General features: G+C 31.2%; 2 protein-coding genes across 2 annotated transcripts; both read right to left on the bottom strand.

Annotated features, from left to right (window-relative positions):
• Positions 1 to 36: 36 nt before the first annotated feature.
• On the bottom strand, positions 37 to 7067 carry LOC147279268 (metal transporter Nramp7.2-like). Its single transcript, XM_086252017.1, has 13 exons — positions 6999 to 7067; positions 6612 to 6690; positions 6428 to 6468; positions 6158 to 6236; positions 5355 to 5459; positions 5076 to 5185; positions 4434 to 4615; positions 3923 to 3992; positions 1538 to 1711; positions 1259 to 1363; positions 1002 to 1133; positions 773 to 868; positions 37 to 366 (listed from the first exon to the last, which is right to left on the bottom strand). Exons 1-13 carry the CDS (start codon positions 7065 to 7067, stop codon positions 37 to 39), a joined length of 1572 nt encoding a protein of 523 aa, XP_086108143.1.
• A 1080-nt stretch (positions 7068 to 8147) lies between these two features.
• LOC147279267 (metal transporter Nramp7.2-like) lies at positions 8148 to 14410 on the bottom strand. Its single transcript, XM_086252016.1, has 13 exons — positions 14252 to 14410; positions 13947 to 14025; positions 13769 to 13809; positions 13494 to 13572; positions 12659 to 12763; positions 12393 to 12502; positions 11726 to 11907; positions 11214 to 11283; positions 9641 to 9814; positions 9367 to 9471; positions 9106 to 9237; positions 8877 to 8972; positions 8148 to 8477 (listed from the first exon to the last, which is right to left on the bottom strand). Exons 1-13 carry the CDS (start codon positions 14408 to 14410, stop codon positions 8148 to 8150), a joined length of 1662 nt encoding a protein of 553 aa, XP_086108142.1.
• Positions 14411 to 16920: the final 2510 nt, after the last annotated feature.

The raw sequence follows: 16920 nt of genomic DNA, 5'->3' as shown, positions 1-16920 counted from the left end.
AAAAAAAAAAATTGATCTTGAATATATGATAACCCTCTATTCTGGTAAAGGTACGTGGGCCAAGTCCTCTCTGTAAGGCACAGGCGGTTCAACATGAGAATGGGTGAGCCCGCTTTCCATTTGGGTTTGGGCTGCTGGATCAAACTTTGTGGGCTCAATAAATGTGACAACACTATCTTTTCTGAAGGTTAAGTATATGACTGCAAGGATGTAAACAGCCATTAGAGGGAACACCAAGATCCCAATGAAGACAGTTGCAACTTTGGGTAGACTGCTGTGGATAATCCAGCCAACAAAGCCTGTGCTGAGGTAATAGATATTGATGCCTATGATTCCAAGGCCCAGAATCCATGATATCACAATGATCTGCATGCATAATGCCAATGTCATACCAGTTAGCATTCAAGCTCAAACAATGTAATCAAGAGTAACCCTAAAAAAATTATATTTATATATCACATTATCAACCGTATCTCTAATAAATAGTCAAAACTTTCGGTGTCCAGTTTGGTGAAGAGGTTGATGCATCGATCTCCAAATTAGTATATATATAAGTGCATATATAAACTCAACGCACCCCAATTTTTTACTATTCTCAAAAAAAAAAAAAAAAGGGCAAATTTTTGCTATTAATTTTGATAAAAATTTGGGACCTAAGTTTATAAATATATATATATAGTTAGTTACCCTTGTATTAAAATGTGGTGTCACTCAATTAAAAATGAAGTAAAGCAAGGAGACTAAGAAGTATAATGTGGAAGAAACCACTGACATAGATTGAATTTTTGTGGGGTCCCATCTTGGTGGTACTACTGCTGAATTTGAGGAGAGGAATCAAAGCAAATGGGAGTTCAAAAGATAGTATCATCTGTAAAATATCCATTAAATAATACTTGCTCAATTCATTTTTCAGCATATAAATTATTGAATATAATCTAATATATTAAAAGAAGACCTTTAATGATTAATAAGCACTTAATTATTAATAATTAAGATATTACCGATGCAATGATAATGAGCCTGCCAGCTCCTGAAGGCCCACCGATGATGGAAACAATAAGACTGGGTGTAATGGCAATGCACCTGGTCATCAGGTTTCTCATCCATGTTTTCATCTTAATGTCCAAGAAACCCTGTATTGTAATTAATCACCATCAATTAAACAAAGTGAGTTTAAATTACCAATTAAATTCACATAAATAATATATACGTACATGCCGTGAAATATATAAATCAATATAAATATAACATTAATTACCTGCATAACAAATTGTCCAGCATAAGTGCCTGTAATGGTGGAGCTTTGGCCTGAGGCCAATAGTGCAATGGCATAAATGACTTTGCTTGACCGTCCCAACACATTCTACACGTATAAAATAGATTATTACTATGTAATATATAATTAGTCTAAAATTTTTATTTTATATATATCTGAGTACTATATATGCAGCTAGAATATTAGAGTAAAATATATTAATTAAGGAAGCTTAATTATAATCGTGTGGTGAATTAGAAATACATGTATATATGTACGTACCTGGAGAAGGAAAGAAGCATTGTTGAGTGTGAGATCGCTACATGTTTTGGTGTCTTCATCAGAAAGGTTATTGGAGAAGCAGACGGTGCCAGACACAGAGATAATTGCAACGTTTATTAGAAATGCAACAAATAATGCAAATCCACTCTCTATCAAGAAATATTGGCATGCATCCTGCAGTAATAAACATTAAATTAGTATTGTTAATTACAATCTATACATTTGCAACTCAATGGAACTTGCTAAAACCACATTAATTTAGGCAAAATTTAATATAACTAATAATTTAAATTCACAATTAAGTAATATAAAAATTTTATGTTGTCAGTCTGTTAAAAGAACATTTCTAATAGTCTAATAATATATATACATTATTCTTCTTTTGTTTTATCTTGATCATGAGGGAGGGGGATTTGAATTTAAAACCTCATATAATTATTATGGAGAAGAAAAATATTATTAGACTACAAACTAGTTAAATAATATTACATTATTCAGATGTTTTATTTCCTTTTAAATGACCATAGGAACCAAGCACCTCTTAAACTAGTTCATAATGATATAGATCCCACATATATAACCAACAAACTGAGCAAGCACCCCTTATGTTAATTATATTTTTATTGGTCTCCCACTAGGCCAATGGTCAGGGATATCTGTGTGCATGTGTATATATGTATTTCAATAAATAAATTTAATAATAATTATTCAATAAACATTACTGGGTTTTGTTGACTCTAAACTAATTTATTGTAAAAGGCCCAATGAACAAGTATAGGGCCAGCATACAATACAACTTAATTTAGACATAAATTCCATTAATATAATTGAATCAGGTGAGGGCATGAATGTCCTAGCTAGCTAGTTGCTTTAATTAAATTAGATGAGATGAGTGACAAAGAACTGCTGAACATGCACAGTGGAAAAAGATTTTGTTTGCCTCAGCTAATTATTAGCTTCCATATTCTTGGGCAAAGCTTTTTACTGAAAATATGATTAAACAACTTCACTGTTCTCTTATCATTATGGTATGTACACATACATAAGCACAACTATATATATATATATATATATATATATATATATATATATATATCTTTGTGTGATTTTACTTTTTGGAAGTAACTTTCTGCATGCGCCCATAAAGTAATATATAATAAATGAAACTAATGACAAAACTAATACTTTTCAATAATGATTTTTTTTTTTTTATGCTATGACAAAGCTAATATTGTTTTATATTATCTTGCAATAAATATGTATTTTGGCAAAAGAACTTATTTAACACTAAGTTATGTTATTAAATTGTCAATTTGAATATGAGATTCAAACACAATTTCGTTAATTAATTATAAAAATTAACAACATTCCACACTTGTATTTTTAATTGAAAAGAAAATCTAATTAATTAGTTAAGGAAAAATTTTAGCAAATGACCAATTTTTAACGGAAGTTATAACAAAATTGACGAAAATTTTTAATTGAAACAAATCGTTAATAATAGTCTTTAATTGAATCAAATTGAAAATGTGATCCTTAACTGAAAATAGAGATATAGTTAAAGTCTTTTTGTTAACATTTTCTCATTAAATAATTAGTATATATAGAAAATTAGGATTAAATACCAAATCTCAATAATTTTTTGGTATAGCATAAAGACTATATAATTTTTCAATTGAACCATCAAATTGAAATGTAGTTTTTTATATTAGGTCACAAATATATTGGCCTCTTTGATTTAAGCCTTTTTCATTTGACATTTTTATCCTTTAGCCTACATATGATGAGTGTTAGTTAAAATTTATAAGGTTTTGACAAAATTGCCCTTGAGACTTTTATATCATCTTGAAAATTTGCTAATGTAGTCTCAACTTCACATTTAGTTGTGACTGTACGACACTCACAACTTTAAATTTAGTTGTGACTGTATGACAGTCACATTTAAAGTTGTGTGACAGTCACAGTTAAGTTGTGACTTAATTGATTTTTTTTTTTAAAGAAATTATACTACAATATAGTATAAGTAGAGGTCAAAACAATATTTTTACTCAAAATAATATATAGTATAGTGGTGTGAGTTGTCTCTTTCAATTTACCAAGACAATCACATGCAGTTAAGTTGTGACTGGATTGATTTTTTTTTTTTTAATACAATATAGTATAAATGAATGTAATATTTGTGATATAATATTTTTTTTTATTTTTTTATTGTAGTGGCATGTGATGTAATATATGTAAATTCTATTACCTTTTACTTTATTAATTTGTTTGACTTTTCAACTAGTACCTAATCTAAAATGCTATTTAATTTTGATACTCAAACTAAAAAGTTATTGAAATTTAGTAGTTAAAATCAATGGACCTTAGTATATAATGGGGACTTACGTTGATGCCACGGATAGATTGTGGTAATTTCCTCGAAAGCACAAGAGCAGAATGGAGAAAAAGATTATGCCTGTGAAAAGCAAACAGTGTATACTCAAAAGATCGGGAGATAGTAATTAATAAGAAAAATTAATAGATAAAAAATAAATAAAATATTGCGGGTTACATCAAATTAGTAATTAATATATATATAGTCAACTTCAAGTGTGAAGGTTCGTACAAAGTTGATTGCAAACATCGTTGCCAACCAATGATCAGTACGTAGGTGCCAACTAGGTAAAACTTTACAAAACTCTACAATGCGAATCAATTAATACTTGCTCATCATTTAAGGTTTTAATGTTAAGATAATAAGTTTTAAAATTGTGGGAGGCAGAATTTTGTGACATTATAATGTGGCAATGAATCAACCATATATTTCTACTAATTAATTTGCAGCTCAAGAAATTTTTTCTATGCATATTTAAGAGTATATACATGAGATGGCCTATATGCATGGATGTTTACGTACGGCATGACAAGGGCACCCAAGAGGGCAATGGCATCGCCGGTGGCTCCTTGGCCACTGAGTTTTGGAAGAAACATCCCTTTGACCACACCCGATGCCGGAGGCTTCACATAACCCATTTCACCAAAGAAACAAGCAGCCATCACAAACACCATCACTGCAATTAGCAGTTCCAGCTTCCTAACCTGCCCAAAAAAAAAAGTAGACATATTAATTTGAATGTTAGATAGATACACTGATTAAATTGGGTTTTTTGATTTTCTCTAATTTTGAAGAGGAATAATTCATACTTGATGCCTCTTAAAATAAATTTGGGAAGAGAAAAAAAGAAAACCATTGAAGTCAGTAGCTAGTTGGTGAGCTGATCAAATTGATTAAGTGTAATTAATTAAAATCCCCTTCCAAAAATTGAAGTCTTAGAGTAGAGACAAAATGAATACGACCAAAACAGGTATATATAATTAATGCATGAATATTCAGTCTATTGACTCTATTTAGTCAAACACACGTGTACGTACAAGTCCTATGCATAAATATAAACTAGTTAGAAAATATATAGCCGAAACTTATAAATATATAATTAAAAGATTCAATATTTTCTTAAGTAAATTTTAGATGACTAATTCAATTAAATTAAATTATTACCCCATATCTCTGCAAGCCAAGAAGAAGGAGAGTACTGAGACCAGTCATGAGAACTCCACACCAAACTGGAATACTGAACAGTATATTTAGTGCAAAGGCTGTGCCTATCACTACAAAATTAACAACCAATTATGAACAAGGTTAATAATAATTTATGCACATATTTATAGACGCCTAATTTAATTTGTCTTTTTTTCTTTATGTTTTCTATTATATATTTTCATATGCATTAATTTATACAAATTAATTAGATGATTTGAAGTGACTATTGTGTTTTGCCTTCAGGTATGTCAGCGGCTATGACGGCAACCTCTGCAAGCAACCACAGGCAATACTTCACAAATTTTGGGTACTCCGCCTTGCATAATTCTGACAAATGTTTCCCTACAAATTTAACAAATAAATGATTAATTGTTGAGAGAGAATCTCATATTAGAAAAATAAGGTCCATTTCCATTTAGTTTTAGTTTTAGTTCTTGTGGCCATTCAGCCTAATACATATGGGTGTACCTGCTCAATCTGATACCATGAAAAAAATTAGAACATTTAACTTAATTAAAACTAATTGGTAATAAGAGAAGAGGCTAAAGACTCTTGTAAGCACCTACATAAGGCTATAATTATATAATGCAACACCCTCCACATTCTCCAAATTAAGACACGCATACAATTTATATGTTTAATTAAACGGTTCTCACGTCACCTAATATAATACCACAATCAAAACTTTTAAGTATATATAACCAATACATGTAACCCTCTCTTGTTATTGGGGTTCGTCCACGTTACCCCCCAATCGGAAGAATAGCTAGATACAATAAAAGTAAAATTTAAAAATCATTTAATATATTTTTAAGCATGTACAAATAGCATTATCTTTTTAATTTTTAGATTTTCATTTCAAAACCATTCTATCTATTTTCTCTCCTCTCGTGTCTACCAATGCTTAGCTCTTATCTCTATCCTCTTAGCTCTTAGCTCTTATTTTAATAGAAAACAAAAGAAACAATACAAAACAACTAACAGACCCTGTGTTTTTTTTATATAACTTTGCTACCTTTAAGCTTAGAATATATATATACCTGTGGTCACTCCAAGGTTGGCTGCGAGGGACTGGATTATGAGAGCGAAGATCAGTCCAATAAGTATCACCCATAGTAACTGACATAATTAGCAAATTAAACAAATTAATATATTTAAGAATATTGCGCACTATTTAGCAATTCAAAGAATTAAAGAAAGATTACTCTTCCCTTTCGGAAAGGCTTTCTTTCTTGTTGATTAATGTTCTTACTCCATTTTGGTTTTTGTTTTTGTTTTTGTTTTTGTTTACTTTTGTTTAATTTAATTACCTCGTATCTGTGATTTGCTCCAGCTTGCAGATCAGTTTCCACTGTGAGATAATTAATTTCATAAACAATATTAATGTTACTCATATATATATATACATAATTGTGCTAATTAATTTGTAAAGAAAATGTTATATACAACAGTTGTATCTAAGAATTGAATTTGTGGGTTGAGAAACTAACTTACAGTTTCCAGGGTCGAGATAAGCCAAAGAGACAAGGAAGCCAGGGCCAACATGTTCTATAAATTTTTTCCATCCAGGTTTCTGATCAAAGTACGTTAATTACAAGAAACATATATAGTCACATATTAATATATATGAAGTTCTACAATATACAAGGGTTATTCAAGCTCATTCACATATGATTTAACACACACATACTCGATCAGAAACATAAATGGCCCTGTGGATAGACAAAATAGGATATCGCTTTGGACCCCAAAATGTTAAGGTCTCCAAAATTTTATAAATTCCTTATATATTTTGATAGATATATATAACTCATCAAAATAATTCATTAATAAACTCGAAAAGAGACACATTTATTAATTCGTTATTCATAAGAGAGAGACCTGGTGATCATTGAGGCCATCATGATGATGATGGTCAACATGTTTGGTGTTGGGGATATTACTACACATTCTCTGCTGCTGCTTCCCTTCTCTCTCTCTCTCTCTCACTCTTTATCTCTCTGCACAATTGCTAACTGAGTGGTTGAATTGAATGAGCAGATCATAGCAGCTGGCTATATAGCATACATACGTAAGACATAGATAGATAGTGTGGCAGGATCATGCATGAGGTGGTAGTCGAGTTTGGTTGTGATCATTGTGGGGTGGTCGATGTGTGTGTGTGTTAAAGTGTGACCGGAGTACGCTTAAGGGGTGAGAGTGAATGAAGTAAGAGTTAATATTAATCAGAGTTCGATTTTCTCCGATATAACAGAAAAAAAGTGTGGCCGGCGTGTGCGCGCATGTGTCATGTGTTTGGGTCATAGTACTACATGGTAGAGTTTGTGTTTGTCACCGGTAGTACTAGTACAGCTGATTCCTTGCTTTTTTGGTTTCATCTACATGTGTCGTGCTTTGTGGGCTCCACGGCAAATGGTAGACAACATATGTATTGGAAATGTTAGATATATAGATGATAGATCATATATAGATGACTACAAGTGCAATTAATTAAGGATGTAATTTCCTGATGGCTATTAATTAATTAGGGAAAAGAGTATGATCAAATCAACAAATTAATTTGCAACTGTGGACTGCTGTACATGGAACTTCAATTCCTGCTTCTTATTAATTATTATACACTAAATCAGGATTATTTAATTCCTTAATACAATTATTATCATCCAAAATACTCAAATGCCAACAACATTATATGTTACATCAATCGAAGACTAACCGAGGAGAAGATTAATTATCTAGCCCTACTACTTTGTTGAAGAGCCTTCGACTTGATTGCTTCTAACCATTATACAATTTAAGTGGCAACGGGTCCCTAAAGCATATATGGCATATTTAATAAAAGAAATAGAATTATTTGTATTATTTCAACTAATTAATTAATCATTCAGTGTATCATCTCTTTAAAAAAAAGTGAAACCTACCTATATAAGGTGTAGTTATCCCTTCTATTAAAAAGATGGTACAATTGAGATGATACGAAACAGCAGACCTACTTGAAGATGCAGTTGATCTTGAATATATGATAACCCTCTATGCTGGTAGAGGTACGTGGGCCAAGTCCTCTCTGTAAGGCACAGGCAGTTCAACATGAGAGTGGGTGAGCCCGCTTTCCATTTGGGTTTGGGCTGCTGGATCAAACTTTGTGGGCTCAATAAATGTGACAACACTATCTTTTCTGAAGGTTAAGTATATGACTGCAAGGATGTAAACAGCCATTAGAGGGAACACCAAGATCCCAATGAAGATTGTTGCAACTTTGGGTAGACTGCTGTGGATAATCCAGCCCACAAAGGCTGTGCTGAGGTAATAGATATTGATGCCTATGATTCCAAGGCCCAGAATCCATGATATCACAATGATCTGCATGCATAATGCCAATGTCGATCATACCAGTTAGCATTCAAGCTCAAACAATGTAATCAAGAGTAACACTAAAAAAACTATATTTATATATCACATTATCGACCGTATCTCTAACAAATAGTCAAAACTTTCGATGTCCAGTTTGGTGAAAAGGTTGATGCATCGATCTCCAAATTAGTATATAAGTGCATGTATAAACTCAACGCACCCCAATTTTTTACTATTCTCAAAAAAAAAAATTGGGCAAATTTTTGCTATTAATTTTGATAAATATTTGGGACCTAAGTTTATAAATAGTTAGTTACCCTTGTATTAAAATTAATGTGGTGTCACCTCAATTCAAAATGAAGTAAAGCAAGGAGACTTAAGAAGTATAATGTGGAAGAAACCACTCACATAGATTGAATTTTTGTGGGGTCCCATCTTGGTGGCACTACTGCTGAATTTGAGAAGAGGAATCAAAGCAAATGGGAGTTCAAAAGATAGTATCATCTGTAAAACATCCATTAAATAATACTTGCTCAATTCATTTTTCAGCATATAAATTATTGAATATAATCTAATATATTAAAAGAAAACCTTTTATGATTAATAAGCACTTAATTATTAATAATTAAGAAAGTACCGATGCAATGATAATGAGCCTGCCAGCTCCTGAAGGCCCACCGATGATGGAAACAATGAGACTGGGTGTAATGGCAATGCACCTGGTCATCAGGTTTCTCATCCATGTTTTCATCTTAATGTCCAAGAAACCCTGTATTAATTGTAATTAATCACCATCAATTAAACAAAGTGAGTTTAAATTACCAATTAAATTCACATAAATAATATATACGTACATGCCGTGAAATATATAAATTAATATAAATATAACATTAATTACCTGCATAACAAATTGTCCAGCATAAGTGCCTGTAATGGTGGAGCTTTGGCCTGAGGCCAATAGGGCAATGGCATAAATGACTTTGCTTGACCGTCCCAACACATTCTACACGTATAAAATAGATTATTACTATGTAATATATAATTAGTCTAAAACTTTTATTTTATATATATGACTAAATATGCAGCTAGAATATTAGAGTAAAATATATTAATTAAGGAAGCTTAATTATAATCGTGTGGTGAATTAGAAATACATGTATATATGTACGTACCTGGAGAAGGAAAGAAGCATTGTTGAGTGTGAGATCGCTACATGTTTTGGTGTCTTCATCAGAAAGGTTATTAGAGAAGCAGACGGTGCCAGACACAGAGATAATTGCAACGTTGATTAGAAATGCAACAAATAATGCAAATCCACTCTCTATCAAGAAATATCGGCATGCAACCTGCAGTAATAAACATTAAATTAGTATTGTTAATTACAATCTACGCATTTGCAACTCAATGGAACTTGCTAAAACCACATTAATTTAGGCAAAATTTAATATAACTAATAATTTAGATTCACAATTAAGTAATATAAAAATTTGACGTTACTGTCTGTTAAAAGAACATTTCTAATAGTCTAATAATATATATACATTATTCTTCTTTTGTTTTATCTTGATCATGAGGGAAGGGGATTTGAATTTAAAACCTCATATAATTAATATGGAGAAGAAAAATATTATTAGACTACAAACTAGTTAAATAATATTACATTATTCAGATGTTTTATTTCCTTTTAAATGACCATAGGAACCAAGCACCCCTTAAACTAGTTCATAATGATATAGATCCCACATAACCTACATACTGAGCAAGCACCCCTTATGTTAATTATATTTTTATTGGTCTCCCACTAGGCCAATGGTCAGGGATATCTGTGTGCATGTGTATATATGTATTTCAATAAATAAATTTAATAATAATTATTCAATAAACATTACTGGGTTTTGTTGACTCTAAACTAATTTATTGTATTTGGCCAAAAAAAAAAAACTAATTTATTGTAAAAGGCCCAATGAACAAGTATAGGGCCAGCATACAATACAACTTAATTTAGACATAAATTCCATTAATATAATTGAATCAGGTGAGGGCATGAATGTCCTAGCCAGTTGCTTTAATTAAATTAGATGAGATGAGTGACAAAGAACTGCTAAACATGGAACAAGATTTTGTTTGCCTCAGCTAATTAGCTTCCATATTCTTGGGCAAAGCTTTTTACTGAAAATATGATTAAACAACTTCACTGTTCTCTTATCATTATGGTATGTACACATACATAAGCACAATTATATATCTTTGTGTGATTTTACTTTTTGGAAGTAACTTTCTGCATGCGCCCATAAAGTAATACATAATAAATGAAACTAATGACAAAACTAATACTTTTCAATAATGATTTTCGTTTGATGCGATGACAAAGCTAATATTGTTTATATTATCTTGCAATAAATATGTGTTTGGGCAAGAGAACTTATTTAACACTAAGTTATGTTATTAAATTGTCAATTTGAATATTAGATTCAAACACAATTTTGTTTAATTAATTATAAAAATTAACAACATTCCACACTTGTATTTTTAATTAAAAATAAAATATAATTAATTAATTAAGGAAAATTTTTAGCAAATAACCAATTTTTAATGGAAGTTATAACAAAATTGACGGAAATTGTTAATAATAGTTCTTGATTGAATCAAATTGAAAATGAGATCCTCAACTGAAAATAAGGATCTAATTAAAGTTTTTTTGCTAAAATTTTCTCATTAAATAATTAGTATATAATAGGGACTTACGTTGATGCCATGGACAGATTTTGGTACTTTCCTCGAAAGCACAAGAGCAGAATGGAGAAAAAGATTGTGCCTGTGAAAAGCAAACAGTGTATACTCAAAAGATCAGGAGATAGTAATTAACAAGAAAAATTAACAGATAAAAAATAAATAAAATATTGCGGGGTGCATCAAATTAGTAATTAATATATATATATAGTCAACTTCAAGTGTGAAGATTCGTACAAAGTTGATTGCAAACATCGTCAGCAACCAATGATTAGTAAGTAGGTGCCAACTAGGCAAAATTTTACAAAATTGTACAATACGAATCAATTAATACTTGCTCATCATTTAAGGTTTTAATATATGTTAAGATAATAAGTTTTAAAATTGTGGGAGGCAGAATTTTGTGACATTATAATGTGGCAATGAATCAACCATTTCTACTAATTAATTTGCAGCTAGAGAATTTTTTCTATGCATATTTAAGGGTACTGTATATGAGATGGATATATGCATGGATGTTTACGTACGGCATGACAAGGGCACCCAAGAGGGCAATGGCATCGCCGGTGGCTCCTTGGCCACTGAGTTTTGGAAGAAACATTCCTTTGACCACACCCGATGCCGGAGGCTTCACATAACCCATTTCACCAAAGAAACAAGCAGCCATCACAAACACCAGCACTGCAATTAGCAGTTCCAGCTTCCTAACCTGTCCAAAAAAAAAGTAGACATATTAATTTGAATGTTAGATAGATACACTGATTAAATTGGGTTTTTGATTTTCTCTAATTTTGAAGAGGAATAATTCAAACTTGACACCTCTTATAATAAATTTGAGAAGAAAAAAAAATCCATTAAAGTCAGTAGTTAGTTGGTGAGCCGATCAAATTAATTGTTTAAGTGTAATTAAAATCCCATTCCAAACATTGGAGGCTTAGCGTATATATATAAAGACAAAATGAATGAATAAGACCAAAACAGGTATAAACAAGCAAGACGTACCCAAGCGGTCATGTATGAATATTCAGTCTATATATTGACTCTATTTATTTAGTCAAACACACGTGTACTGACAAAGAAACTTATAAATATATAATTAAAAGATGCAATATTTTCTTAATTAAAGTTCAGATGACTAATACTTGGCCAAAAAAAAAAGTTTAGATGACTAATTCAATCAAATAAAATTATTACCCCATATCTCTGCAGACCAAGAAGAAGGAGAGTACTGAGACCAGTCATGAGAACTCCACACCAAACTGGAATACTGAACAGTATATTTAGTGCAAAGGCTGTGCCTATCACTGCAAAATTAACAATCAATGAACAAGGTTAATAATAATTTATGCATATATTTATAGACGCCTAATTTTGTCTTTTTTTCCTTTATTTTTTCTATATATTTTCATATGCATTTATACAAATTAATTAGATGATTTGAAGTTAATATTGTGTTTTGCCTTCAGGTATGTCAGCGGCTATGACGGCAACCTCTGCAAGCAACCACAGACAATACTTCACAAATTTTGGGTACTCTGCCTTGCATAATTCTGACAAATGTTTCCCTGCAAATTTAACAAATAAATGAATAATTTTTTAGAAAGAATCTCGTATTGGAAAAATAAGGTCAATCCATTGCCATTTAGTTTTAGTTGACTCAACCTAATACATATGGGTGTACCTGCTCAATCTGATACCATAAAGAAAATTAGAGCATTTAACTTAATTAAAACTAATTGGTAATAAGAGAAGAGGCTAAACACTTATACAAGACTATAATTATGTAATGCAACACACTCCACATTCTCCCAATTAGGACACACAGACATGTAATTCACATGTTTAACTAAACGATTCTCACATCACCCAATATAATAACACAATAAAAACTTTTAAGTATATATAACCGATACACGTAACTCTCCCTTGTTATTGGGTTCGTCCACATTACCCCCCAATTGGAAGAATAGCTAGATACAATAAAAGTAAAAATTAAAAATCATTTAATATATTTTTAAGTGTAAAAATAGCATTATCTTTTTAATTTTTAGATTTTCATTTCAAAAACCATTCTATCTATTTTCTCTCCTCTCGTGTCTACCAATATGCTTAGCTCTTATCTCTATCCTCTTAGCTCTTAGCTCTTATTTTAATAGAAAACAAAAGAAACAATACAAAACAACTAACAGACCCTGTGTTTTTTTATACAACTTTGCTATCTTTAAGCTTAGAATATTGCTAATTGTTTGTTTGTTTCAAATATATATATATATATATATATATATATATACATACCTGTGGTCACTCCAAGGTTGGCTGCGAGGGACTGGATTATGAGAGCGAAGATCAGTCCAATAAGTATCACCCATAGTAGCTGGCATAATTAGCAAATAAAACGAATTAATATATTTAAGAATATTGAGCACTATTTAGCAATTAAAAGAATTAAAGAAAGATTATTCTTCCCTTTCGGAAAGGCTTTCTTTCTTGTTGATTAATGTTCTTACTCCATTTTCGTTTTTGTTTTTGTTTTTGTTCTTTTTTTTTTTACTTTTGTTTAATTTAATTACCTCGTATCTGTGATTTGCTCCAGCTTGCAGATCAGTTTCCACTGTGAGATAATTAATTTCATAAACAATATTAATGTTACTCATATATCTATAATTGTGCTAATTAATTTGTAAAGAAAATGTTATATACAACAGTTGTATCTAAGAATTGAATTTGTGGGTTGAGAAACTAACTTACAGTTTCCAGGGTCGAGATAAGCCAAAGAGACAAGGAAGCCAGGGCCAACATGTTCTATAAATTTTTTCCATCCAGGTTTCTGATCATCATCATCAATTCATATCATTAATTGGAAACAAATTAAACTGAGGTCATGTTGATCATCTTTTATACATAACTCAGAGAACTTAAATAATGACCTCCAAAACACACACACACACACACAGTACTGAAACACATTTATATATTCACTATATATATATGCAGAAATGAAATTAATTAAGTAGGACCAAAATTAATCTATCAGAAAGGAGCTCAAGAGAGACCTGGAGATCATTGGGGTCTTGATGATCAATATTGGAGTCAAATTGTTTGTTGGGTGGTGTTGTATTGACGGCTGCTATGCGGTTGCTGCCACCAATATTATCACTACTCCTACTGATCATTCCCTGTTGTTGTTGCTGCTGCTGCTGCTGGCTTGCCATCTCTCTCTCTCTCTCTCTCGTTTATGTAGTAGCTAGTGATGGCTCCTGCATGAATTTATAATGCAGGGTGTGATCCAATGTGAACCCACCACTTCATCCCTGGATTCTAGACAACTCAGCAGTCCCTACTAGCTAGCTCTCTAATGTCTCTTAATTCGTCGTGCCAGAACGACAGGTTACAAAAGCTACCTATAGGCTGTAGAGTATCCTTTGTTTAATTAATTATAACTATTTTTTTATTAATTTCTTCCAATTATATATGACTGCAGACTGCAGTATGCCAGTATCTGAGATCATATACAATAAATTATTAAAATATTAAATAGGGGATTAGGTGGGATTGGAATTTGCCCCATCCCAATTCACAATTCCTTTTCTTTAAGAAGAAAAAAATAATTATGTGAATGTCTAAAGGCTAGTTTTCTTCAAAAAAAAAAAAAAAAAAAGGAAATAATCATTTAATTTTATTTGTAGGAAGGATGATACAAATTTAGGACATCTTTAATATTGTAAAGAGAAATATCACTAAACCAATAACTAGTTAGTAAATACCTACTTAATTTTTTCAATTCTAATTTGTGAAATTTAACATTAATTAGGGGACAAAAAGAAAGGAAAATTAGCTCAACAATATCAATAGTATTCAATACGTACAAAAAATTTCTAATATAGGAAGGAAGTTATTAATTATTGACTTAATTATTTTATACTTCAGAATGGGTTAGGGAATCGATAATTTCAGTGGTTAAAAGTTCAAATTTTAAGGAAAAATAATATTCAGATCGACTAGCTTTAGATCGAGTCTGTCTAGATGACAGTATGACACACTCGCCAAGCAGAATCAATTAATGCGACAAGCTAGGTCTTCTTTTTTCTTATTCTGTTTCAATATATATTGGTGGGTGGGTAGGACATGATCCAAGACCAACTCCATGCAATCGTGCATGAAAAAAAAATAAATGAAAGGCGACATATAAGATTAACACGATATGATGCATTGATGTAAAAAGTAGTAACTGTAATTCACTTAATTAACAAAGAAATTACAAACAATTGCATTCATATCGATCATCGATCTGTATGATCGGTCAAGGTAGTCAGTGAAATGTGTCAAAGAATTGAGGTAGGCAGCTTGTTGTATTTTCTCTCCCACGAAACAAAATTCAAAATATAGTGTGACATATATGCTAACACCAAGAAATAGAATATATTGTTTATCGACCTAACCTTTGACCTTTATGGTAGTGATAGGGACTAGGGAGCCATTCATTTGGAATTTAATTAGTATAACGTACGTAGTGTGACAATAATTTAATAAAAAAATAACGTACAATTAATAATTCACTTAATTATTGTGAACAATGGCATGTCCATATATTAATTGAGTTTCCATGGTGATCAAGAGGACGTAGTACCTGAAAATCCGGTGACTGTGAGCATGCCGCTACACCCACTATCATATATTTGATTAATGACGAAAATTAGTCTACACATGCAACATGATCCATGCCTTTTTACATTCCATGTAAACTCCAAAAATTCGTATCCCTCTCAGATTTTGTTTTTTGTTTATTTCTGGGAAATGGAATCCAACTTGAAATATTTTTAAATAGAGTATAGAAAGGTATTACTCATCAGTAACTAGTTGATTATGTGACAAATTTAGGGTAAAATTCTTTTGTGAATATCTCTTTGTTTAGTATGAATTAATTTAAATCACATTTAAACAAGAACCCACCAAATTAATGATCTAAAATCTACAATCTAATACAAACATAATATGTAGAGTGGTTGATGATATTGTTTTCTTTTACACTTTGGGGTTCTTATTTTGATCATATTCCTTGTAGAGTCAATAGTGTGGCCTATTGTTAATGAAATTTCGTTTCCTTTCAAAACACGAATAATATGTAAGACTTTCTTATAAAAGAACGTTTTTCATAACTCAAATTAAATTCACTTCACCTAATTCAAGAATTCATTTTACTAGCTATTTGAATATTATTGGATAAAACCCAAATTGAAGCTGGCTTGTTCGATCACAAACAATTTGAGGCTCCACTTGTTTCGTTGTCATTGACGACATAATTAACAAGTACTCTGTTTAATGTTTATCCATTCATAAATTGAAAACTTATGAAGTCAAACCCAATAATCCATTGACTTGAATCCCTGCTTGTCTACATAAGTAAAAATAAAATAAAATCCCAGCTTCTCGATCTGTTAAATAGAAAAAGGTTTTTCATTGCTGCCTTCTCCATGCCATCGATCCATTCATCATGGAGCTAGTAGTATATCTCATTGAGTCATTGGCCATTTTTCTATTAATTTTTCTTTTGGCAACACTAATATTTAAACTTTTTTACACGTCCAATTTTAAATTGAGTATTCAAATATTGCTTATGAGCATTTGAATGCTCGCATAACTGTTGATCAATTACAAATTTTAAGGTGTAGCTAGCTATTGGTCAGTAACAGATAGTAATGGTTGCGTATATATTGTGGAAAAA

This window comes from Dryas octopetala, chromosome 7 (genome assembly GCF_963921425.1).
Source record: "Dryas octopetala chromosome 7, drDryOcto1.1, whole genome shotgun sequence".
Classification (NCBI taxonomy): Eukaryota; Viridiplantae; Streptophyta; class Magnoliopsida; order Rosales; family Rosaceae; genus Dryas; species Dryas octopetala.
This window is presented reverse-complemented; position numbering and strand designations above follow the sequence as displayed.